Raw genomic sequence first — 27,481 nt, 5'->3', positions numbered from 1 at the left:
ATTTAATCAGGCAAGCAGCGTGTTCCTGCCAGGTATTTTGGGAATCTTTAGCCTCTCCAAACATGCCAGAAAATATTTAAAATTCCACTAACTTGCTTTTTCATGAAAGGATAAGGTTAAGAAGGTAGGCTGCTTTTGAAAGTTTAAATGAAATTCTGTCCTGTATTTGAGAGAGAACTTTCTCATTCTTATTTCCCTTCAAGGTGTTTATGGGTTGGCTATCCAAGAAGAATCTTGGACCTGGTTACCTTAATCTGCCACTCTTAAATGTCTTGAGCTTACTGTATGAAAGGAAAGGGTTTTTAGTTGTACCTTTTATTGGACTAATTGTATAGCTGGGAGAAATGTTGGCCATTGGACAAGCTTTAGGGCATAAAGTGGCCTTCATCAGGTCTGAGAAAGTGGCAGACACAGGCTAAGCTGAATAACAAAGGAAGGAAAGGTTTGTTTTTAACTCCAGGTAAATGCAAACAGTCTCCTAGGAGGAATAGAGGAGAGTTGTAAATTAAGAGTGAAGAGATGCTATTAGGAGCTATTGTAAAATAAAAGGAGTGCAGTGGAATAGGCAACCTAGTTAGAAGAAGAGCAAGACCATTCAAGAAGGAAAAGTGTTGTTATTACCTGAGCAGCACAGGGAGATTAGTAGAAGTATTTGTTAGACTGTAATGAGTCATTAAGCCACTGTCTTTGTTAAGTCCACATTTATTACTGTTCAGTAAGGTTAGGAATTTCTGCTCAGTTTTTGGAAGGTGTTTTATAAATCCACTTTGAGCACAAGGATTGTGAGGTCAGAAAGGGAGTCATTGTTCTGTGAAAAGTGTGCTCCTACTGGTGTTCATCTGTCTGTGTCCTTAATATTTTTTCTGTGAGTTCATTCTGGTGCTTAGTTTCTGTCTGGTTTTACTTGTATTGTTTCTGAGAGCATTTGGTACATTGTATGAATTATCATTGCATTTTGTGATATATGTTTGTAGTACCTATGGATTCTCGTGGTTTTGTTGTGGTGGTTGTTGATTGTTGCAACAGCTCTTGCTGGACACAGAATGTGGTTTTATAGAATTTTGTGTAATCTGTAAATTCCTGGATGCTGCTTTGTATTGGTTTTGTTCCCAACCCCAACTTTTAAAACTGGTGGGAGAGACTGTACTGAGCATATAAGGCAGAAACAGTCAATAAGGTCCTTTCCTTCTGTATGAATTGTGTTGGGACAAATGTTTGCTTTACATGTTGTGCAGTTATTCATTAAGATAGAGTGACCAAAATTGTGATGTACTTTTTGCATTTGACTAGGAATAGAGAAATTGAACCGACTGCAAGCATAGTTTCTCCTAATATGGTGATTGAGTCTGTATTGAGGCTAGCCATATTTTATAATGGCACCTGAACAGCCATTGGATGGAAGTCTTGGAGTCTTCTGAACACTTCTGTATATCTGGAAGCTGTGATATTGTCTCCAGACTAGCAGTGTGCAGTGTTTGAACCTCTTTAAATTACTAAACCAGTGGTTCTCAACCTTTTTAGACTCAAGGCACCCCTCCATAACTTTTCCGAATTTAGTGGTACTCTGCTCGAGAACCACTGTTGTAGCGTCTCAGTTTATGATCATTTTATACGTACTTCATTTTGTGCTGATATGGTGTCTTAACTTAAATGGCTCTTCTTCTTGTCTGATATTCACACCCCAAATATATTTATAAAGAATAATCATATCCTCATAATGCAGTTTACCTGATAAACACTTGTGATGTCTCTTTCAAGGGTGCCACAGCCAGGTTCAAGTTCTCCACATGCCTTTATTTCTAGAGGGCTTGTGCAGAGTTATACTTTGAAGTGACTGCATCCAAAAGGATTGGGTGCCCCTGCCTACCTTAGGTTTACCAAATGAATATTGGAAAAGAGCCATTTAAGCTAAGGGACCATATTGGTTCAAGATCATCTACAACATGTTCATAAACAGGAAACAACTGAGACAGTGTAGCAGCGTACCTCAGTCTGTGTGGCACTGAATTCAGAAAAGTTGACTTAGTACACTCCTGCCACAGTCATTTCAGGAGCTCTGCACATGTCTCCTGGAAACAGAAATGCATGGGCAGTTCTACCTGGTCATGGCTGCAGCAGTGACTGCTCTGTGGCACCTTTCAAAGAGTTTCACAGCACCCAGTTTGAGAACTACTATACTGAACTATTAATGAAGCTACTTATCTTCATGGACATAAACCCACACAAGAAGATTTCTCTGTTACAAGCAGTCATTCATTGGAAAATTCAGATTGTCTATTCTTGTACAGAGAAAATCCTTCAGAATTAGCAAACAGTTTAACTCTATAAGGGAGGTTGGTAGGGGCGGGAGGGGGAACAAAATGAGGTAAATAGATAAAGAATAATGGCAATTTGAATTCAGCCTCTGAAGAAGCTGCCCTATTTACTTCTCACTGTGGTCAAAAAATGTAAGGACTGCCAAGTGACCACTTTGCATGTCCTGTCTTCATCATAAGGCTGCTCATTTCTTTTCCTTCTGATGTAGACATAAATGTTGTAGAACATGGTTTAAGACTTGAGGAGTGGAATTCCAGGCTTCTTCTAGTCATGTATATAAACAGATTATGGATCTGATCTATGAGATGTGGTTGACTATGATGTTTTAAGGGCTTTGCTGTCTTGTCAGCATTGAAGGAATGCTAATCAACTTAAGATATTTTGTTCACTCTGGGATGCAGACATTAATATAGGATGACTAAGCTACTAGGTAGACAGACTAATTGATCCCATTAGGAGAAGATTATCAGAAAGTATCAGTAACATGTATGAAGGTCTCAATAAAAGGAAAATACAAGATCCCATGAGTAGCCCCTTTCATGGGCCTGAGCGTTGCTAAGAGGAGAAGGAGCTTCTCAGAGGATTTAATGGATTTTTTGTTTCTGGGAGGGAGCAGGGACTAAACACATTGGGTGATAAATGATAATAACAAACAATGAAGAAACATAAGAGAGTTCCTTGTTTACTGCAACATCACATCGTTCTTCAAAATGGTTGTATGTACACCTTGATTTTAGTGTTAACTATGCAGTGTTTAAGTTAATGCATTAGTCTGGACCATGGAAATTATGGTGCTAAAGATCTGTAGAGCAGTTTGAAATATTTTGTCCTATTTCAGTCCCACAAATGCTGTATGTTAAATGTTATAAATCAGGGGCATCAAACTCACCTGGGGCTCTAAGCCAGATCTGAATTGTGGGGCTTCTTGCAGGGCGAATCCAGCCCAGGTCATGGGGATGGCCACCATGGTGGCAAGAGGTCCAGTGGCAGCAAAGGGGCTGGAGGTAGTGAAGGGTCCAGGAATCCGCTGAGGACAGGATGGGTACAGGGTAAGCAGTGTCGAGCCAGGTCTGCTGGAGAACCCCACAGTATGCCAAGGCCATGCTTCCCAACTTCTGGTGGTCTGCCAGTAGCCTGGTGAGTCCAAGCAGCTCCATGAGCCAGATCTAGCCCACTGGCTGCATCTTTGCCACCCCGCTTTAAACAAATCTGCTTTATTTCTATGTATTAGCTACCTAGTTGCATATAAATAGTTTTATCCTCACAGTTTGATTAGTGAACTTACTGATAGTGACTTGACTAAATTAGAGACTTAGTCAACATTAGAATCGTCCAGCTAATTGTTATTCTAACTTTTATATTACAGTGAGAAAAACAGCAAGGCCAAAGCTCATTACATATTTTTGAAAATATCAGATTTTATTGAGAGAAGAGTTCATAACCGATGTTATAAAGTTAATATAGATTTCCATTTTATATTTTGGAACTCCTGTATGTATTTTATAATCAAATAAATGTTATTAACATTGGAACAGAGTGTGCTTTTCTGCAGAGAAACCTGTGTGAATGAACAGACAATGATCTGTGTGTCCTTTTCCAGTATTCTCTTTAAATAATTCCATTGGAAGTTACAGCTGATAAGAATGAAACGAGCCCAGAAAGGAAAGGATATTCACATAGTTCGGACTGCAAAAAGTAACACTCTCAAATGAATAGAGATTAGGGTTAAGAACTTCTACTGAGTTTGGTAGAAATGCGGTTGGAAGGGTGAATTGGTTATGCATGGTACTACATTCATGATTCAAATCCTTTCTCATTGTTCTGGCAGAATTGAGGTCATGGGTTTGAGTTTAACATAGGAAACAACATAGGGGGTGACTTGGTCCATAACTCATTCATGTCTACTTCCTTTAAAATACACCAGTGACTCAACAGGCACGTAGTGTCAGAAGTCAAGGCAGGTACTGTTTCTGCAATATACACCTGGTCCAATGAGCATGATACACAGAATATGCTTGCCTAACACTCTTGGGTTGTTCTAATAAATGCCAATTCAGTTCATGTCAGCTTTTGCAGTCCAAAGCAAGCCAACCAATTATTGCCATGTATTGAGCATGACTTTACTATAAAAGATGAAACAAACTTTGTTAAAAAAAATATTTTCAGAGCTTCAAACTGAGAGAGAGCAAGGTTTGATTTCATGTTATATAAACCTAGTCTACAATCAGTAGTGTTTAGAGGAGGTAAAGGTAGAACAAAAATCAAAGGGGCTCCAACATGATTATACATTCCAAAGCCAGCTGGAACAAAATCCAATATTGCACATTAAGATTCTAAGCCTAGCAGTTCAGATTTATGTTAGCAGAGAGAGAATAGCTTGTGAAATGTACACTTCCTGGTTCACATACCAGTCAGTTTCTTCTTTTAAACAAATAACTTATTGTTACCCCAATGATCCAATATTATATAACTGCTTAATTTAAGCCTTGTCATAGAATTCAAATGTGAACCCACAAAGTAAAAGGAATATCTGAAGGGTTTTTTTGGTTTTTGGGGTGTTTAATTGTTTTTTCTCTAGGGAGAGATTGAGGTTTTTCTGTTTATTTTGTTTGTTTTACTTTGATTTTAGCCTTTTCTTCTTAAAAACTTGCTCAGATTCTGTCAACTCATAAAATGTTTATTTTTACTAATGACTGCAGCTCTTTATGTTTACATATCAGCATTACTATTGATTTCTTTAGCCTTGGAATACAGATTTGTTCAGTCATGAAAGTCTAACCCAAATGTCAGTGATGATGCTTCATAACTTGTGGACATCAGCTTTTGGTGTTGAGGGGATGACCACAATTGATTTTTCATTTTTTTGGGTTCCAAAGTTCAATTGCAAATACAAAGATGAAACATTAATCATTACATTTGCTTCAGTGTACAAAAAAAGAAAGAGTACTCAAAAGAAAATACTGCAGTTGAGGGCCTCAGACAAAACCTTATTTCCCTTTCATACATCTAATTCAGTAGGTTCTTTCAGGTGAAGAACTTGAACCTTTAACCCTACCAAATTCCTTACTAAGTACTAGGGGGGGCTAGGAGTCCTGACTCTTCTTTCTCTCTTTATCATCTCCTTCTCTATCAACTTTAAAACACATTCCTGCAAGGTCTCATCTTACTCAAGTGATGGTCTGTTTGCTCCTACCTCTTACTAAGTTAAGTTTCTGAAAGACTCCAGGCATCCTCTCCACAAAATAATGCATCTCTTGTCTTATAACAGGCATCCTGTGTGGGCATCCTCTGGTGCAGAGAGAATTGAGTCCATTTTCTAAGATTTAAGTTGGGTTTAAGTTTATACAGTGTTAAACTATGTTGTCTGGCATTGAAATCAACCCCAGGGGACAGCTTGTGTCTTACATTTATCTCTTGCAGGGGCAACTAATAGCCAAACAAGACATCACACAGTGCTACAAGAAATGTTGGAACGGACTTCCTAATGCCACATGATTTTCAGAGGTTGTGTCTGATTAATCTTAGGAATGTTGGAAATCTAGGAGCAGTAAGCCTAAAAAAATAATGGAGGTTATAGAAACTAAATTTTTCCATTTTTGTGTCATACTTACATTGCAGACAGAGCAGTGACTGGTGTATAGTATAGAGATACTTGAGCCATTTTTTAATTTATAGCTTGGGTACTAGTAGTAGTCTAGCTACAGAAGTGTGGGGTTATTTTCCTTGGGAAACAGGATAAATCAGTCTGCACTGGACTCCAAGCTGCTTCAGCTAAACCATTTCTGGTATCTGAGGTAACTCATTTACCAGTACCTTTACACTACATTTTAGTCCCTATCCTGATTATAACGTAGACATACCATCATGTATGCAAGTCTTGTCAAGTCCAGGTTCTTCATGTATGTTCTTGAACAATTATCTCTCTTTCCTATTCATGCAGAAGGTGGAGTAGAGTGGCACCTGAGAGTCTGCCTTTCCTTAGGAGACTTCCAACTTAAAACATTAAACACATCAACATATGCTCTCCCACTTCTGGGTGAATTATACAAATCAATTTCTGATTGTGCTCTGTGAATCTTTGTTACAGTCCAAGCAACACTGGAATTTTTTACTTTGGGGAAAACTGAATTTTCTGCTCTGTCCAGCTGGCATATATTGCTAGGAGTTTTACTTATATCATCAGAGCAATGAAACAAGCCAAGAACAAATGTTTGGCTTGCCGTGAGATAATAAAGAAGCTTCTGATGCTGTCTTTACTTCTTCAATAAAGATTGCATCAGCCATGTTTCTTTGGAGAGGGAGAATACAAACTGAAAATTTATGTTGGATGAAAGCCCTCCTTTGTGGTCTCTGAGCTCCAATTGGAATACTACATGCCCAGCATCCACTCCAGTTTTAATTGAACTCTGTCAGAGCTGTCATTGTCCTCAATCCAGGTAATGGGGTACGATAGTTTTGGAGCCATCAGTTTGCTATTTAATTTGTCTAAGGCAGGGTTTGTCAACTGGGGGTACCCGAGAAGGCCCTAGGGAGTATGTGCAGGCAGGCGGGGACGGAGTGCCACCATGCACCATCCCATACAGGCACTGCCTGTCCAGCTGGATGTGGTGGGGGGAAAGAAGGTGACGTGGCGACTGCCATTGCTCCAGATCACCCCGCCCTGCTCAGCGTCCAGCTGCGCGCCACTTCCCCCTGCTCAGCATTTGGCCACTGGGGCTATACTGCTCTGCATCCAGCCGCTGGAAATGCACTGACCCAAAAAGGTTGAAAACCCCTGGTCTAAGGTCATCTCTTTAGTCATTCTCTTTTCTGATACATTGAGCATCAGATCTTTGAGCATCTTGTTGTTGCTGCAAAACCAGTTTGTGAAAAATTGAAAACATTGATACGGACAAGAATTGCAATTTCCGCTTAGTATTCAAGTAAATACTTGAATTGGTTGATTTGTATGTGCATGTGTAGGCAGGTTGAAATAATGGCTTCCTATGGACCTCATTCTTCATGTTAGGTAACTGTACTCTGGGCGAGCTTTTGACTCTTAATTTATAGCGTGTTTTGATTTCTCTGCAGTATTTTATCTGTTTCACTTATAGGGGACAAAGAAAATCCAAAAATCAGTATTAAAAGTTGCGCAGTTGTTCATAAATACATATACAAGCTGTGTTGTATTATGCATTGTAAACTATTTATAAACATACAGCATGAAATAATTATAATGGCTTTCCATTAATGTATCATGTTCTGCAGGAATCATTAAGGCATCAACTCATTTGCAAGTGAATATCTCCAAAGAAAAATAAAATAGTGTTTGGAACTCTTAGGGTCTGAAAACTGTAACATGCTTTGTTTCTGAGAGCCAGCATCTTCTGACACAACTCAAATTCTATGGGACCAGCTGCATCACTGGAAATTCTTGAGTTTTATTTGCCCATTTCCAATCTTTCTTTCCAATTCCTGTATTTATTTTGGTAAAAGAAATTACTCATCATAATAAGATCTCATGTTTGCTCTATCAAACTTTAAATTTATACCTACATTTACCATCTCACACTGAAGTACCAGTCAAGTCCTGGTACTTCAGTTATATGAAGAAAGATTCCTTAATACAATCCGAAAGGAAAGAATTCAGCAGGACTGGTATGATGGTAAACAGATTTGTTTTTCATTTACAAGAACTATGACCACCTCCCTTTAAATTACAAAATCTAAATCAATTATATGTTCATATGTCTTTCAGATTACTAGAAATAATACCCAGTTAGGGCTGTGCAAAGCTTCGGTCACTGATTCGATTCAGCGGTGATTCAGTCCGCTTCAGTGGCCAAATCAGTTCGGAGAGATTAGATGATTCGGCCATAGACACAGCTTTATATGTTTTTTTCAATGTACCTCGAGGTATAAGGTGCGGCTCATCAACGCTGAGATGGTGGAACAGCCCACGGGAGCGTGGGGGGGGGTCGCCAGCGTGCTTGGCAGCAGACCTGGAAGTGGACTAGAAGCACTTCCAGTCCACTTCTGGGTCCACCAGAGAGCATGCCAGGGGGCCCTCTAATGCCCCCCTGGCTTGGCGACTGGTGTCTCCTGCGTCTGGGGGGGAACCTGGGCCTCCCCCCCCCCAAGGCCGATTGCCAAGCCAGGGGGCGGTCAGGCAGGGCCCCCGTGCTCCTGTGGGATGCTCCATCTGCCCCACCATAGCAGTGTTCATGAGTTGCGCCTGGTACCTCAAGGTATAACTTTTAAAGCTGTGTCTGTGGCCGAATTGCTGGTTCTCCGAATCAGTGTTGAATCTTCAGATTTGGATTCAGCCAAATTGAATTGGGACAGTGATCCGAATCAACTAATCAAATCACTGTCCGCCGTTCAGGCTGAATCCTAATTGAATACAGCTCGTTTTGCACACCCCTGATACCCAGTGTATTCTGCGGATAGTGATACAGGTAGAATGCAGAACACTTTTTACCATGATCTGCTAATTATTCAAAAGTGGCTGTAGATTCTTTCTGCATTGTCCCATAACTAATCTTTCCCATGCAGAAAGGGCCAGGAAAAAAATTACCAGGAGTTTGTGTTTCTTTCATATGTTGGATTTTTTTTTTTTTTTTAAAAGATGGTTGCATAGAGTGGTGTATAAGGATGATATATCCAGCATGAAAAAGTTGTTGTCCAGCAAGGTAAACATGTTAGGTTATATACATTCATAACTGAGTTTCCCTCTCCACGGAATGTGTTACAACAGCTGGTCTTTCCATTGCCATCAGGGACTAGCTCCTCCATAGTCAAATACAGCTGCAAAACTTTTACTGAGGTTATGAAGGCAAACTTGTCGTTTGCATGTCAGGGTTTTGTATATCTGTGTAAACTTGCAAAAATGTTCCAGTGTGTTGTTTTTTTCTAGAATTTTAGAGAAGTTGTGAAACTGAGAATCTCTCTTGAAATATATTTTAATTAACAAATTCTTGAATGAGTTTCAAACTTAAAAGATAAGCATGCAAAGCAAATGTCAGCTAAAGTAGAAATATAGAACACTGCGTATTAGTCACATCTCAAGCTTGTGTTGGCTTGGCTGTCCCATGGTTTTCTTTAAATACAAGCTATCCCCCATCCCCCCACACTCACTAGATCCATTTATGTATGCGTTGCAACACATTTCTGTTTTACTTTGTAAGTTATGCTCCAGTGAAGGCCGTTCTGGCTATAACATGCAGTGATAGTAACGTAAAGAAAAATGAAGAAATAAGACTCGCTTAACTCTGTAATTGTCCAGATGATTTGAATTACTTGTGGTTTGCTACAGTGCAGAAAATGGTTTACAGCTGACTGATGCTGTAAAAAGGAAGGCCCCAGTATTATATGTGGGGGGTTTGAAAAATTAAACCAGAATCCCAATTTAAAATCTTATGCTAACAGGGTCTAAATCTAACTGAGCTGTGTCTAAGTAAAGGTGCAGCAGTTTGGTGCAACAGCCCCTGGTGTTGTGGGCTGTTTTTTGACAAACTCATGAAAGGAGGTTGGAGTGTTGTTATAGCCACAATGGTCCTAGAAATGGACAAGATGCAAGGCATTTTTGTGTGATATCATTAATTAAACCAGCTGTATGTTTCGGGAACAGTGGTGTAACTTGAATGGGGCAACCAGCCACCTTGGCACTGGTTTTGAATGGAAAAAAAGCAGTTCCGTTGCTGTTGCCACAGCTGTACCAGCACAATGGTGGCAGGAACCAGAAATTGCTGTTTCCTCAAGTGCCTGGCTGCTTCATTATGCTTCTGTTCAAGAGCAGTGTCAGACAGACTTTCAGGCACAAAGTGTCCTTCTTCCAGTATTTTGTGGTGGGCTGGGGAGGATATATAGCCTCTTGATTTTGTTCTGTTTATTAATTAAATACATTAGCAATAAGGAAAATAAACAGACTGGTTGCCATAACTGATAAATCAATTTGTGTGTCTCCTAAATAAAGTACAGGCAGTCCTCAGACTTATGACACAATTGGTTCCTGAAAACTGTCTTAAATCGAAATGCTGTAACTTGGAAACAATTTTCCCATAGGAAACAATGTTATAAATGGGGGATTGGTTCCTGAACTAAGGCCTGATACCCTGTTTTCACCAAAAATAACCCAGAATTTTGTACTCAATCAATTATAGATGAGTAATATAGCTACATTAATGTATTTGTATTGTAAATAGCAATCATATGGATTTGGAAGGACTTCTTTGAGGTGACTTTCCTGGACTTTTTGAAAGGCTCTTGGTTGGACTTTTTGAAGGGCTTTTGGCTGGAGTCTTCTCAGGAGTGTTGGCTGCAGGTTTTTCTGGGGTCTTGTCTGCTTTCTTAAAGAAAGTGTCCAAGGAAGTTCAGACAGATGCTCTCCAGGGAGATGGGCAATGCAGCAAACTTGTTCGCTGGCGTGGTGTTGGATCAAGCATTGTAAAGTTGAAACTGACATCAGAAAGTTGAAACAGGGTGTCAATTTATAAACGGTGCAAGTGCGAAACATTGTAACTCAAAACGTTGTAAGTCGAGGACTGCCTGTACTTAGAAATGTGTAAATAAGGGATTTGGTGCTGAGGCGAATATGATGGCAGTGGTTTGGTCTGGACCAGAATGGGACTCTCTGGGTCCTCTGTACTAATTAGATTAATTAGACTAGCCTAATAGATTTAAGCTATTTTGATTTCTGATTTAGTAATTTTTCTTTGTATTTGAATGGCAGCCTAAGCAATGCACGAATTTCATTATTAACTAACATTCTTTCAACGATTTGTTTTCTAGGCAAAATCCTTGTTTTGTGACCCGAGCTGCATATCTTGATATCTTGGTCATGATGGTTGATTACATGGGGAAATCTAGAAGAAAAGGCAAGTCATAAATAATATACTTCTAAGTCAGCTGCAGAGAATTTCTGAACTCTATTAAGTATGGAGAGGACATAGATACATTGGTTCTCATATTTAAGTGAATTACAAATTGGTAGTATTTGTCATGTATAGAATCTAATTATTGGAGGATCATCTTATATTAAGCCCCCTACTGTGGCAGCAGGGAAAGCAACGGTGGGGGCAAGCAATGGGGAAACAATTGGCAAGGGAAGGCAGGCAGTCTGACCCAAGCCTCTTGACCCCAAGCCTGCTGCCACCTTCCCTCCTCTTCACTTGCCTCCACCACCACCTGTCCCTGCTGCCTGCCCCCCACTGGCACTTACCCCTCTTGCCACCTGCCCCCCAACTGCCCTGTGCCACATTGCAGGGTGCCTTCATGCTGGGTCCTGTGCTCCCCTGTACCTGTGCATCAGGTCCTGTGCCTCTGTGCTGGGTCCTGCACCACCCTGTGTCTTGTGCCACCTCATGCTTTTGTGCTGGGTCTTGTGCCACCATGGGTTCCATACAGCTCCATGCCTTTGCACTGGATCCCTCACTGCCCTATGCTTTACCAAATGGTTTCCTGCTGCCTCTTCTGACTGCAGGCACTTTGTTTTCACTTGATTCCAAGATGAGGCTTTGTTTTCCTCATTTTGAATGGGGAAACAAACCTCATCTTGGAATTGAGTGAATATAGTAGATCCGTTAGAACTACTGGATGCTGACCATTTCTGAAAAACCAATGGATTTATGTAGGTGTCTAGAGGAATATATACTTGTGACAACTTTGAGGGTCTAGTCTTTGGGAAGGAGGGAAGCAGAGGAGTAGGGAGATATGTTCCTTCTCACCAAGGGCTGAAAGGCATTGCCTTTGCATCTAATTTTGTCAAAAACCCCTGTTGGAAAAAGAATTGATACCTTTTTTGTAATGAGTTACAACGGTTAATAGGTGATAGTCATGTACTAGCTGTGATGGTCCAGAAAAAGTGAAAGGGGCAAAGCTTTTTGTGAGTGATATTTTTTACTGGGCTAACTGTAGAATTGTGATGAAGATTGACAAGCTTTTGGGTATGAAATACTCTTCCAGACAGTTTTCCCTTGCCCTAGATGTGTTGTTTTTCCTCAGCGACCCAAGGAAGGTACTTCATACCCAAAAGTTTGTCTGTATCTCACCCAACTATGCAGTTTGTCCATGCAGTTTCTCTTTAATATCTGTTTAGTTTTCTGTTTTGAGAGATGGAGTAGCTTCAGTTCTTGTCTGAATGCCTGCTCACATGTACATTCCATGCTGGTACATTCCTGTTCCTTAAATACTAAATTCAGTGATCTTTTTGGCTTTTTTTATCTGTACAATGTACATTTTCTGGCCTCTTATGCTCAGTGCTGCGTGCAGCACGTATTTCCTGTTCCTTAGGCTTTTTTAATTGCCTTGGCTCAAGATAGACCTTTTCCTGCCAGAACCAGTCCTTGTCTGAGACCCTTTTCCCATTTTTGGGTCCATTGGCTCTGCTGATGGAACTTTCTTCATTGGACTTTTCTCTTAACTCTGTCAATGACACAGTTCTGAGATCATGTGAGAAGCAGTGGACCATGTGACAGCCTCTGCAAACGTTCTGGTTTACAGCTTGATGCCCTCAAGTATCCTTCCGTACCTTTCAGATGTGTCCCTTCTGGCCCAGGGTTTCTCATCCAGGGAATGAATTGGGGGCAGATTACACCAGCCAGGCTTCTGGTCTTCAGCCATATCACTTTGACTTCCCAAGTGCCCCTCTTCATGAGGCACAGGCGAGCATAGGACCCAGCATAAAGCAGCTAGGGATCTGGGAACACATTGCCCATTGTTCTGCATCAGGTAGGGGGCCCAAGGCAAGATAAAGGGCAGTGTGCATGTGTGTGTTGCCCAGTAAAATGGATTAGCTGTGGTGGGGCATGTACCCCATCTGATCCACTTCCGTTGGGCAATGTCTTTTTCTACCCACAGTGCACTCTCTCTTAGAGAAATACCACCTTTCTCTGAGAGGTCAAGGCCATTAACAGTCTCCTAACCAGGAACATTGCAGTTCCCCAAGTGCCTAACCAAGGTTTTCTGTCCAGCAAGAGATTCCACTCTCCAGCAAGATCTGAACCTAATACTTGCATCTCTCCTGGGGCCGTAGCAACCTGCTCTCTAATCTGCTTGTCTACAAAGATTGCTTAATGGGGTCTAACCTGTCACCAACCACTGATTGTGGGTTCTCCACTGAACTGTCTTATCCATACGTGCCTGGGGACTCACTCTAAGCTTCTAACTAAGGTTTTCAGATTGCATCTTGGCTAACAAACCTACCTCCTGCCACAACCCTGAAACCTCTCCCCCAAAAAGTGACTTTTCATAGGCCTGACGTAGAGAGAGGCCTGTCTTTTTACCTGCATAGAACGCTAAGCTTTAAGAACCATTTCCCAACTTTGAGAGACCCACCCGTTCTTGGACTTTGTGCTGTGGACATGACTACATTCTAAATTAACTGATTTTTATGTGTGTGTATGTATGCCATCTTCTTTCTGTTCACGTGTACTCCATTGGAAAGATCTTGCTTAATTACATTCACATATGATAGTTTAATAATAACTATATTGTTGGCAACATTTTGATGGCATAGAAACTTAGAAGGGAAATGTATTTTTAAAAACTTGAAGTTGTTTTGTTACATTTTCTTTGAAAAGGCATTCAAGACAAACAGCCTTCATGTATTAAAAAGTGCTGTGTTATACTAAATACAGCCTGCACTGTCCTAATGAGATTCTAGCCCAAGCACCTAAGAAGGTATGATCTTAAGCTTTGCACTGAAGTATGGTGAGCAGTAATTGCTGTCTGAAGTTTAATATTCTTCACAGTTTAAACATGTTGTACCAGTGAGCATATTTCTGGTTATAAGCCAATTTTTTTCTTCTGAAATCTTGATTTCTTAAGTTGTTTCAGTAAAAGAAAAGGGGGAAAGACAAATTCAAATAAAACTGTTTCTTGATGTGTTTATATAAGAGGCCCCAGGAAGTGCTGTATATGAGTTCCAGGCCACAGACTGAAACTGATTTTCATCAACACAAAGTGGAATGCAACGTAATGAGCCTGCAACTGGTTAAAATCAGACCAGTTCTAATTGATTATGCCTGTCTAAAGGAGATACAATTACAAAGACATTTTCAGAGTGCAACCATGCCTAGTCTTTTCCTATGTTACATATATTTCTGTCAATGATTTGTTGTCTTTAATTAATAAAATCTGTCATTTAAAGTCCAGCGTAGTACATATGGAATTTGCTAAACAAATTCAAATCGATTTAAAGTGTAGGACAGGGAAGTGAGGCAGTGGCAAAGACTTAAAACTATCTTACTGCAAGATAACATATACTGAGGTAAATATTTATCTTAAAAGACTAGTTATTCTATCTTACTGCTTTTGACATAACTGTTGTAGGATGCACGTTATCAATATATAAAGACTTATGTCAGAAGTTTGTATAGTTGAATCTCTATGATCCATACACACAAAGAACCTTCTTTGGCATATGTCATAAATAATATACAGTAGTCATTTTCTTGAAGCATATCTGGCCATGGTTCATTTACTTTCCAGGATGAAAGTTCTTATATTCCTGAAGCAGTGTGTGAAATGTTGACGCTGTGAGCTAGCTTCTGGTACACTTCTGGACCTCATTGCTGAAGCTCCACCTGACCGAGAGATAATGCAAACTTGCAAGAAAAGTGTTAGCCTTTACTTTTCTTAGAAGTTTTAACTACAGTAGAAACTAGGTAGAAACTGTTTTTTCCCTGATTTTGGAGAAGCATTGGAACTCAATAGACATAACTGTATTCTGCTAGAGAGCAAACAAGTATTCTTTTATCAAATAATACCCCTCCCTCTACCTTCTGAAACCCTAAATAGATGGGAACAGTGGAGTGTCTGGAAAGTGCCGAAGCTTAAGGACCCTTTTTTGTGCTTCTATGCTTCATATATTGGGAGAATTTTTAAGTGGAGAACAGTTCTCCATTAGTATTTCCTTAGTTTTGTATTCTTGCATGTCAGCTTTAATATGTGAACATTAACTCTATTTGTTCTGAATGGTGGAGTTGTTAGGAATAATAATATTGATGATGTTTATGTTGATGATAATTGTCATGTTGGAAATATCTTGTGGGCTGGAACTAACACAATTCTGGGAGAATGGACTCTGTAGTGGTCAGAGTAGAAGTGAGTAGTGGCCTGTTTTCCCAGGCAATTAAGTATGACTCTGAACAAAGCCAATTAGATCTCTTTAGCAGCTCCAGTTTCAAAAGGGTACTTTTCAGAGTAGTATCACACTTAGTCTTAAAGTCAAAACTTACTAACACTAACAGGAGAGATTCAGGAATGCACTGATAGTTGCTCTTAACTCATGTCCAAAGCTGCCTTGCATTTAATCTAGCTGGATCATAATGGATACCTGATCGGCTAAACTGTGGAGGTGTACACGTCTGTGCGTGATGCTAACCACATCATTCCCTTTTGTACTGTTACCTGTGGAAATTGGTGTGCCTTGATTAGACTTGCCCAAAGAGCTGTCTCTGGTGGATCTCTTTGGAGTAGGAATGATTGGGAAAATTATAAATTTACCTGAAGCCAAAATTCCAAAATTCTGCCTTGCATATTAAGTGCTTCTTGTAATGTTAAAGTTGGGTAGGTCATTATTCTGTGTAGCACAGTCTTCTTGAGATTAGAAAAAAATAACTCTTAACTTGTATGCTACCTTAAGCTTTTTATTCCTCACAGCAAATGCTTGTAGGTCTTACAGTTATTGTGATCTTACCTAATTGGAATTTTCAGCAGTTCATTTGAGTTATCCCCACTTGAGTTAACTCCTCTCTTGTTAGCCCAGCTTCAGTGTGAAATAACACTTGAAATGAGTGAGAGGTTGTGTTAGTAGTTAATGCATTCTGCTAGCTCAACCTGCAGCTTACTCACCTGATGGACCAGCCAACTTGAAATAAAAGCACCAAACTGAAGTCAGTGTTTTTTTATATATTCCTGGAACTCAATTTAGTGGCAACACTTGAATTAATTCTGAAAGAAAGACAAGTACCATATGTCTATATGTTGGTGGTAAATGTTTAAATTATTTAAATATTATACCATAAAAACTTACCTCTTTGGCTTAATCTAGTGTGCTCTATGCTTTTCTTTTTCACCTTTAAGAGGAAGCCACATACTACTAACTGCTTGCAATTTGTCCTGTTCAGAACTCTACCTTAGTTGTCCATGTGTAAAATGAGAAGAATAATAAAATTTATTTACCTCACTGGGCCGTTCATTAATGTTTTTGAGGCACGATGATAAATGAAAATCAGGGCCATCAATACATATTAAGTAGTTATCTAAACTATACCAAAGTATTTAATTCTGAGTGTATGAAAGATAAATCCACCCCCTAGATAAAACTTTAGATTATAATACCCAACTGTTCCAAAACATAGAATTAATTTTATTAAACCAGAATATTGGGCTAGCCAACCAAATTTCCTGTTGACTTGCCTAACTGAAGGTCAGTGGGTATAAACTATCTAGAAAGATTCTAAAAATATGCTTTAAATCTTTACTTACCTTCAGTCAAAATAATGGCATTGACCATGTGCCACATTAAACACATCTGCACCCAAAGTTTACATAATTTATGACATAACGAACAGAAATTGCTTTCAGTTTGTTCAGATGGAATTTGTTAAATTTAACCTAATTAGACCAAATAATCAAAGCAGGCATTTGTAAACTGACAATGTTTTTATTTTCAATAATTGCTTGGCCATACTTCTTAGAGATTTAGGTAAAGGAAGTTAAAAGTATCATTAAAATAGCTAGCCTTATATTTATCCCTGTCACAAATTTTAGCAAATATAAATATATGGGTCTTTTAACTTTTACCATTTAACCATTATCAGTGTCTAAGTCAGCCTCTGAGAAAGGTTACTTTAACTAGCATTTAACTTCCTTTTAAGAGTATGTGGCATAAAATGGAAAAACAAACAGGCCAAGTCTTAAAATGATATGAGACTCATAGTTGCTTATCACTGAGACACGTTGTTTAGGACTTTTCTACTTATTTTTCAGAAACAGGTCACCATGAAACATTTGGGGTTATGACAATATATGGAAGCTAAAACAACTTTCATTACATTTGCCAGAAACTCAGGACAGGTACAAGTACTATACATTCTAATTAGCAAAGAAAACCCCAATGTATTTGACTAAAACAACAGCATTATAAAATATTTTATGGAGATCATTCCTATTACTCAAAAATGTTGATGGGCCAAAATGCCTGACATCTTTATTGATGGGTTTTTTTATTGATTCTTTCAGACATCCAAGACATTTTTGCTATTGTTCCTGTTGATAACCAGCAGCATATAGATACCTAAAATAAGCTAAATCTATTTAAGATTTGATGATTTACTACAGTAGAGCATTGGAGTCCAGCAAGTAACACATTGCCTCTAAGAGGGGGTGGTGGGAACAAAGCACCCTGGGATGCTGTAGGACTTCTGTGGCTTCTTTCAGAAGAGAATGTATACAGACATTTGCTGTCTCAGCAGAAATTCCACCAGAAGTGATTTAACCCTGGTTGTTCCCAGGTTATGTTTCTTTTGGAGTAGCCAGGGAGAAAAATCCTGAACATCTGTACACTTGTGATATCTGCTTTTAGAGCAGTGACTCTCCTAGGAGAAACTAAATGTCTGTATGTGGCCATTACTGTCTGCCTGCATCTAAAGAGAGTCTCTGAAAGAGAAAAAAGACACCCCCCTCTCCTTCCCAAAAGCCTTACAAGCATATTGAGAGGAGAATAGGCCCATTGCTCTGGAGCCGTCATGGTTCACTTCTGCCACTTTTAGATGTTATCACCACCAACCCATTCTTTGCTGTTCTTGTGGCTCTAGGAAATATCATGGTAGTGATATGCCTGGCATCCCTGATGACCTTAATCCAGTTCTGCACTATCCAGGCACTCTGCTGAGCTTCTTGCACTTGGTTTTTTTTTCGATGGGCCTTGGATGCTCCATTGAGCTCTGTGCAACTGGCTACTTGTTGGTGACTCTTGATATTTTTCATGGGCTGTGTTTCTCCCCTTTGGCATTTGCTTCAGATTGTGCTGCAGAATGGGACTGCGATCATAGTAAATGATTCTCATCTTCATGGAATAAATATGTTTCCTTTGTTACATGCTTGGAATAACAGTGAAGTAGCCAATAATGTTAACATTTAAATTATCATCATTAGACATCTGGGTTAACATATTTTGAGACTTGGGGCAGTTCATACTTCTGAAAAGCTTTCTTTAAATTCAGACAAACATCACTTCATCAGACGTTATTGGTTCACGGCTTTGTGTGTAGTAACTAGAAAATGTCTGTGCTGTGTCAGAAATAGATTGACCATAAACAAACATTTTCAGCTTTCAGCCCCAAATATTATTTATCATTCCTTTAATTTAAAACGTACTAAGTACAGCATTGTGCTGCTGTCCTTAACAATGTTATACCAATTGAGCTAATGTCAGTTCTTCCATGTGTGTAGTTTTGGCTCATTTTTAGAATACTGATATACTGACCTTGATGTTCAGGGTGTTTCACATTCCTATGAAACCACAGTGGTTTTTCTTTAGAGGAAAACATCCTGTTTATGTACATAAAAACATCACATTCTAAATAATTACATAATTATTTTACATTGTGCTGGCATATGTTTTACTGTTGTCCTTGTTCTTTTCTCATTTGTCAACAGTTTATTCTTTCCTTCTAGTCCTGTTTTATTTTCATAAAATAAAGGGAAAAATAACAATAAAAGGATCATGTTCTCGTGACTAAAGCTTATGGCACAGAGTTAACATTCCCTTCTTAGCTCTAACAGGCTTCCAGATTTGATCTTTAATGTTTGTAAAGCCAGGCCCTGAATAGCTAGCATTATAGAGGTACAAAGGTTTCCAACCTGTCTCTCATCCTAGTGGATGTCTTTTTGAAACTGCTGGAAACCGCCTAATCCCCACACTTTGGATTTTGGTTATCATTCCTCAATCGTTTCTGTACCAGAAGAGTGCAGTGCAGGCACAGCAGCAGTCCATAACTCTTTATTTTCACCTTACAACCTACCTTTTCAGAGCAGTCGGAAGAAGCTTTCTCTTTAAACACCATTTCCCACAGAATTTTTGTCTCTTGAGTGATGTTTTGCTGTGGGGGAAGGGATACTCCCTTCCCACTAGCAGAACCAAGCAGCAGGTCTCCCTTGCCTGCCCATGATCTTAAAATGGAATAGTCCAAGAAGCAAACTCCGGAAGCACAAAAATGTTCTCCTTGTAAGGAGATTTCCTTCAGATTCGCCAGTTACCAACTGTTATGAAACTCTCAAGAGGTCTTGATTGTAGTAATAGGTGAAGTTTCTAGGGACTTTCTGTGCATCCAGTCTTAAGGGACATCTTGTTCTGATTGTTTAGGCACCCCAGAAAGAATAAAATTAACTCTGACTATGTTCCAAACGTGCAGATGCACAATGGTCGTCCTGTTTCCCTATTTTTTTTGAGGAGGGAGGAACTTTCTGTCTGTGTGTACGTTCAGTTACAAAGGCTCTGGGTCTCATCACGGAAGCTGTGCCATAATCAAGATCATTTAAACAGAACTTCAGAAATGTATTTTTGCCCTTTGTAATATATGTTAATAATGGCCAGAAGCAGATCCCATGGGGGTTCAGGATTCCCTCTCTTTTTTCTACCCACATTCCTCGATGTTCCACTCCTGTGCTGGGAATATAATTGTGCAATCACAGGACCTCTTTTAATTAAATGAAGCCTTAAAACTTTCACATTAGACCATCCTCTGTCTTGCCCTGTACTTAGGCCTTGGTAAGATTTTCCCGAGGCAAAGGCAGAATCTCCACTCTAGATTTCTCAGGGCCAAAATGACTAAACAAATGAGCAGACCTTTCTTCTCTTCATGAGACTTATCTGTTGTTCTGAAATTCTTGCATCTTGTGCATTTGAAACAAATGGGCCAGCATCCATTTGCTTGCTCTCCATTAAAGATGGTTTTATGGTAGGTGTTACCTAGGCTAGGAGAATCTCCCAAAGTAACTTTCTTGGCACAAGCCATGCTTTGCTGTCCATGAAAACAAAGTGGTCCTATGTGTCCTTGATTCTGACAAAAGTCAGCCTAAACCCCTGCCTAATGCAACATACTGCACTTCCCCAAAAAGTTGTCTTTTCCCCCTTAAAACACTTACAGATGGTATTATTTAGAATATTTAGGGGTTTCTGGAGTTTTGGAAAAGTAGGGCAGGGTCAGTACAACTTAGCTATCATTTTGTACATTTTAATAATTTTTATGTGCAACACCTTGAGCTATGGTCATGTTTGTCATCTTGCAAACAAAGCAGGTAGTTAGTTAGCTGGTAAAATGTACAACTAGGGTTACTGAAGGAGACTTTAGGAAATGATACTTGATGATTCAGAAGACAGGATTCTTCCCTCCAAGCTAGTATTGATTCAGTGGTGCCAAGGGATGCTGCTGCTATATATCATATATGTCAGATAAGCTGTAATATGCAAGGTACTTGGCACATCTACATGTGCAATTAATGTGAAGCAATAAACTCTGGCACTTGTTGCTCCAGTGTTTATTACTCCTGGGTGTGCCATTTGAATGTGCACCCAGGGCTGCAAGATGTTGAGCCAGGTCAGAGCAGTCCCAGCTAACAGGGAGCCCCAGGGGTCAGGCTGCCAGCCTAGAGCTGCTCCCCCAGCTTAATATGCTGCAGAGGAGCTGGCTGGGGCACAAAGGTGCTTCAGCATGGCACTAGCTGGCAGGCAGCCCCTGCACTGAAGCACCCTTGTGCCTTAGCCAGCTAGGACAGCATCTACACATGCACTGCTGCGGAGCTAATTAATTCACTCCAACCTGATGGGGTGAATGTGCAGATGTGCAACATTTACTACTGAGTTAATTAGTCAACTCCACAGTAAATGTCTCATGTTGACATACCCACTGACTGATTTCTGATCCCATTCACCATCTCTGGTAATGTTATTCTGTTGCTTACGTCCTTTCTGCTTTCTAAGGGATGTTTCACTTCCTGCCTGTCTGGTTATCAGTAGCTCATAAAACCTCTATCAAAATTCCTAGGGTGGACAATAATATATCCCCGACTTCAGACAGCCTCCCCAAGATATTTTATTGAATTTGTCTCTCTTGTTTAGAATTCAGCGATTTTCGAGGTAGGTTTATCTCTGCAATGTATTATAAATTAAGTCGGGGGGGGGGTGTGTGTACACACACACACGATAATTGGATTCCTCATGTGGGGAGAGGGCCCAGTTCTGCTTTCTCACAGTTAAATGTTGTAAATGTACTCGCTTTCCACTTGTGTTTTGTTTCCTCCTTCATTCTTGAGGCCCTTGTTGCATCTGTCACCATCTGGTTAAAGAGGAATGGACAGGACTCCTTTTGCTGCTTGCCAACACCACTGTTTAGTTGACCAAAGGTTGCACCTGTTCCCTCTTCCAGCAGCTGATCATCCAGACCATGCACAGTGTTTCTGCATGTGAAGAAAAAAGAAGCAGCAGCAGTTCTTTACTGTATTTTAATAACAGGGCTAGACATTTATTTTGGGAAGCAACATGTTTGTTGGTTTAGGCAAAAGTTTTGAAGTTGTCCAAAGACGGGAGATCAGATAAAAGTTGCAAAGAAAAATAAGTATTTACATGAAAACCAGAAAAGGTTTCTTAGTGGTAAAATTAAAAACATGAATATTTTTGATTTGAGAATATTCATGTAGAAGAATATTGGAGAGAACGTGGAGCATAGGTGATAGCAGCAGCCTTTCTGGTTGGTGTCTTAAATCTAAACGGATATGCAAACAAAGACGTTATCAGCTGGGTCTGATGTTCTTGTTGTTGAGCCTTCCTAGTACCAGAGGAACGGCTTTAAAGCAAGGAGCTAAGCCCAAATTATCCAACCCCCTTCAGACACAGAGAAGCTGGAAACTGTCCAAGAATTAGAAAAGGTTTCTGGTATGTCCAGAAAATAGGAGAGATCTGCCAAAATGGCATTATTCCCCTGAAACATTCATTGCTGATTCTGCAAGTCTTTGGCTGTGCCAAAACTAAAATAATTCCCCTCAAAACCAATACTAGTTTGCTAAATAAAACTATGTTGTCTGTTCAGCCTTGAAAAATAGTAGTGAGAAGAGTGTACCACACCCAATGTAAAATCTACTTACCTTTTGGTACCAAAGCAATGGGAAAAAAAATGCTGTACTTGCATGTTGTTTTTTTAATGATTGGGTTGACTAGTTGGGCTGGTGGAATTTTGTGTGCCTAGCAAACACTTTAGGACAGCATTTAAACCATTTGAATCTAGATGCTCGAACAATTTCCATGTTTATACATTTGATTTCTACTGTACTGTGGCATTCACTGAATTAGGCCGTGTGAAAATCATGACCCTAGAGTCTGCATCGTGGAGAAAGCAACCACATAGTTTAGAAATTATTGAATGTTGGCAGCTTCCAGGATGTTTGAGTAGTTATTGTGTGTGCATAAAATTATGTAACGCCACAGCATTCTATCTAAAGGGATTGTAGAATGTGCAGCCTCTTGAAAGGGAATCAAACAGGAAGCCTGGTTGCTTCAAACGGGTGAGCTAGGAGGTGGAATACAGCTGCTTCAACCACAGGACTTTTATTTGCTTTGTGGCGGGTTCCCTGTCTGTTCGTTACAGTTTTATGGCTGCTTAAGTCTACATCAAGGGAATGTGAAAGAGTCTGTTATGAAAACACAGCTAATAAGACTAATGGGTTATGCAATGTGCCTGAAACCTCTTTCTTTCAGATATAACTTTTCCTTGGAACTTCTCCAAAATAGCTCACAAAACACTTTGAGATATACTTAGAAAGTCAGTGTGGTGATATATGTCAAACAAAGTAAGATGGCTTTATAGAGACATGAAGAGAAAGTGGAGATATTTTCTTGCAAATATGACATTTTGGGAACTATTTCAGCAGATAGCAAGAATGGAGAGAAGTTATCCTGATTTGTATTGCTGTTTTATGGAAGTAAAACAAATTTATGACAATATTTGGTAGTCTTTTAAAACAGTATTCAGCACACAGCTAAGTTAAAAATCAGTCACGTTGTGTGGAATTATGCTATGTTCTTAATCAGTGATTCTCAACCAGGACACTTTTTTGAGATCTTTTGAAGGGTGATGTGAGGTATGAGGAGATAGGTGCAGGTTTGTGTTCATTCCCTGCCCTCACTGCCTGGCCCTTTTGTAAGGAGGTGAGCACTGTAATAAATAAGTTAGTTTTTGCAATGGGGTGCTGTTCAATTCACAAAGGTTATAGATAGGGTGCCTCAAATCAAATGAGAGGTGTTTGAAGTCTAAAAAGGTTGAGAACCACTGTTCTGAATACTGGAGAAGGACAGGTCTAGTTTATTGCCTTGTTGTTTGTTTCTGTAGTGACTTTTGAGGAAAAAAACTGCAAATCTGCCCATTCTTGTTGCCAGGCTGCTGCCTTGTTTATTACAGGATAATAACGGATAGGTTGTGCTTGGCCTTAGAAGTACCCTCGATTCCTATTTGCGTTGGTATACTGTAGCAAACGTTCCGGTAATCTTCTGGTAATTTCCCATGAAACACAGTCTTATGCATATATTTGAAATGGAGGAAATTTTTGGCTTTTTCCCATTAGCAGATGGTTTGCTATTTTCAGCTATGCTGAAGACTAAAGAGAAGGGGTTGAAAGTCAGAGATTCCTGAATATTATTCTGCATTGATTTTTTCACCCCTTTTGTATCAATGCTGCCAGTTTTGTTAGGGCCTTAACTCATCTCTTACCATGATAACATCTTTCTGTTAACTTTGGGGTTGATTAACAGGCCTTCAGTGCCTCCTGCATAGTCTCATTGATTGACTTGGAAGGGCTGGCACAAGTATAAATGCTTGGAGTTTAGTTATCCAGTTCTGCTGATGCCAGTGAAATGGCATGTTGTTCTCTCTCTTGTCTGTTGACTCTTGCAGGAGTGGGAGAGTTAGAAGAGTAAAAAGAAATACATGTTTTTGTCAGTAGATTCTGAAGATGAGACTGAATACACATGGGTAGCAGATCTGTTGACTGGTAGGGTCCCATGTTTACATAATTACTTCCCAAAGTAAGACAGCAGGGATTTCAGAAGCTTCAGCATTGGCCACCTTCTGCTCCAGCTAAGTTCGTTTTGAAGCATGGCTGGTCATGGCCAAGATCTGTCTGTCCAATGTAGTGCCATTCTAGCACAGATGACACAACCACGTATTTGCAATTGGTGCTTTTGATGCATCTGAACTTCCTCCGTTTCCTGGGGTTTGACTGTGAGCGTGTTAATTCCTTGTAATAACAGTGGTATATAGTATATGAAGACATCTGAGATTGCTTCAGTAATTTAGAAAATTCTTTACCCTGTTTAAAAAAAACAACCTGTGACCAATAGTAGGAATTGACAAGTTTGTACCGATAGATGAGGAACTGCCATGTTTCATAGGGCAAAGCATATGAATGACTGTGTAAAGTACATGTAAAAGTAAATGTTTTTAAAAACCTTACGTGAAGCCTGGATTCCAAACACTCATGCTTTGTTATCACAGTTTGGAAAACTGTTTCTTTATTTTTAAGTCATTCATAGTTTAATATAGATAAATATAATATGACATCCCTGGAAATAATTTATTTATTAGGATTTTTTCGAAACAAAGGTGATTTCTGTTTCCAGTGTAGAGCTCCTGCTGTGTGATCATTTTTTAAACCCTGGGTTTTTAAACGACATAGAATTAACAAGTTGTCAAAAGTAGATGTGTGTTATTCATTTGTAATTATATTTTTATTGTTATTTTTTACCTTTCATTTCAGAAATTGAACTGTTTAGATTTTGGCAGGAAGTGAACACAGTTATCTCAGATTCTGAGTTGATGACAGGTATCCACTACTCCTGTGCAATACCAGGATTAATACAGTATCTTCAGAGTATCACCCATCTTGTAATAGCAAAACTCTCAGTATCTGTTGACCCTGACATCTCAAGCAGCAGTTCACCTGTCACAGAAAAGAGGATGAATCCTTCTTTGCTGGTTATCCGTTTGCTTCAGTCTGACTTTCATGAAGTGCGTCTGCTGATGTTACAAACTCTGCTTCTCTGGTGGAAGCAGGTAAATTCAAAGCAGGTTACAGGCGAGAACAGATGCCCATTCAGCTCGCTTTTGGATTTGGAGGAGACGCTCCTCAAAATGACTATGATGGAAAGTCACCCACAATGTTTTTGCAAGGTAGGAAGGAGCATCCATCTGTATAGAGATTGTATATCTACTTCTTTTTAAAGGACCGTTCTCCTGAATTTTTGACCATGCCTTTTTTATCTTTGTTTGTATATGTATATCTCTTTCATTTATCATTAATCAGGAATTTTTGTTTAATTCTGCAATAGCCAGAAGGTTAAGAGTCAGTTTTTTTGCGGAAGAAACACCATCCATTTTCTGACATTTTTATGCTCATTAATTTTCTACTGCTGCCTGGGAAAACCTGCATTTTTTCAGTTTGGCTTTATTTGAGTCAACATTTTGTTAGAACTAAATTTATGCTCTTAAGAATTAAACTTACATCCTATATGGACTTGTATTTATCATGCAAAAAACAGAATATTGTTTTGAAGCTTATTACCCAGGTACATAGTATTAGCCCATCTTAATACAGTGTCAATCTATATTGTATTTACCTGAATCCAAGACAACTTTGACTTTAAGATGCCCCCCCCACCCAAATAATTAGGTTATATTTGGTCCTGGCTCCAGTGCGAGATGCACAGGTGTAAGCCTGCTGCACTCCCTTGAGCCTAGGGACCCCAGACCTCCCCCCTGGCACCTCAGAGACCACCATCCAGATGGAGCCCGTGGTTCCGGGCTCCACGCAGACAGAGCCCCTGGCTCTCAGCTGTGGGGGCTGCCTGTCGCTTTTTCAGACTCTGGGGCCCGGGAGCATGGCCACCTCCCCTTGTGGGGTCTGCTCCCTTCTGGGGTCTCTGGTGTGCCACCTGGAGGAGCTCCTGGCCACAGTCCAGAGACTGCGCACCATCAGCGACTGTGAGCAGAAGATTGACTCCTACTGCCAGGCCCTTCTTCCCTGGGAGACAGAGGGTAGACCACGGTCTCCCTCCAGGACAAGGGAGGACTTGGGGACCTCCCTTACTGTCCAGCCCAGGGGTTGGACCAAGGTGGTCAAGGGCCCTAAGGCCCACCGCACCAAGGCCCCTGCCCCACTGGAGCTTTGCAACAGGTACAAACCTCTTGCAGCCCCAGCAGAGCCTGCTGAGTTGCCGGCTCCCTCAGGCAACACAGGTACTACTGTAGCTACTGCCCCCGCTCTCCCCAAGACAAAATGCAAAGTGTTTGTCGTGGGAGACTCCATCCTGAGGGGGACTGAGGGGGTAATCTGCCGCCTTAACCCCTTAGCCCAGGAAGTTTGCTGCTTCCCAGGAGCCAGAATCCGAGATATTGTGGAGAAGATCCCTAAGCTCCTCCAGCCCACTGACCACTACCCTATGCTCCTCATCCATGTGGGCACCAGTGACACAGCTCAGAGCGCTCCCAGCCAGGCCATGAGGCGCTACAGGGATTTGGGAAGGGGCTTAAGAGTCTGGGGGAGCAGGTGGTGTTTTCTTCGATCCTCCCAGTCTCGGAGTATGGGCTGAGGAGGGAGAGGAGGATCTAGGTAGTTAACCAAAGACTGTGGCACTGGTGTCATCGGGAAGGCTTTGGCTTCCATGGCCACAGCCCGCTCTTTGGTGAGAGAGGCAGCGAGCTGCTGGGAAGGGACAGCCTTCTCCTCTCTCTGCTGGGGAGGAGGCTCTTCTCAGCCAGGCTGGCTGACCTGCTCCACCGGGCTTTAAACTAAGCCCGCTGGGGGATGGGGGGGACTACTGCCATTACTGGCCAGCTGAGCAACCCTTGCAAAGCCAGCAGACCAAAGCATTTAAGGGAATCCACACCTGCCCCAGCACTGGAACAAACTGTAGGCAAGGCAAGGGCCCCCAATGGGACACTTGCCTGCCTGTACACAAAAGCCAGGAGCTTGGAGAATAAACAGGAGGAACTTGTCCTCCTGCTAAACGCAAATAACTATGATGTCATAGGGATAACGGAGACTTGGTGGGACTCCACCCATGACTGGGCCACAGGTATAGACGGCTGTACCCTGTACAGGAGGGATCAAGTGGACAAAAGGGGTGAGGGCA

At 40.5% G+C, this 27,481-nt stretch overlaps 1 protein-coding gene across 7 annotated transcripts in view; it reads left to right on the top strand.

Annotated features, from left to right (window-relative positions):
• THADA (THADA armadillo repeat containing) overlaps positions 1-27,481 on the top strand; it is a 290,497-nt gene that overhangs the window by 198,160 nt on the left and 64,856 nt on the right. For all 7 annotated transcript variants that reach the window (XR_009457443.1, XM_019483252.2, XM_059718568.1 and 4 more), the window contains exons 32-33: positions 11,086-11,171; positions 25,108-25,520. Coding sequence is in view for 6 of the 7 variants with exons in the window: in XM_019483252.2 (XP_019338797.1) it covers positions 11,086-11,171; positions 25,108-25,520 (499 nt within the window). In the remaining variant the exon portion in view is untranslated. The remainder of the gene's footprint in view (positions 1-11,085; positions 11,172-25,107; positions 25,521-27,481) is intronic.

This window comes from Alligator mississippiensis, chromosome 1, assembly GCF_030867095.1.
Source record: "Alligator mississippiensis isolate rAllMis1 chromosome 1, rAllMis1, whole genome shotgun sequence".
Taxonomy (NCBI): Eukaryota; Metazoa; Chordata; order Crocodylia; family Alligatoridae; genus Alligator; species Alligator mississippiensis.
This window is presented reverse-complemented; position numbering and strand designations above follow the sequence as displayed.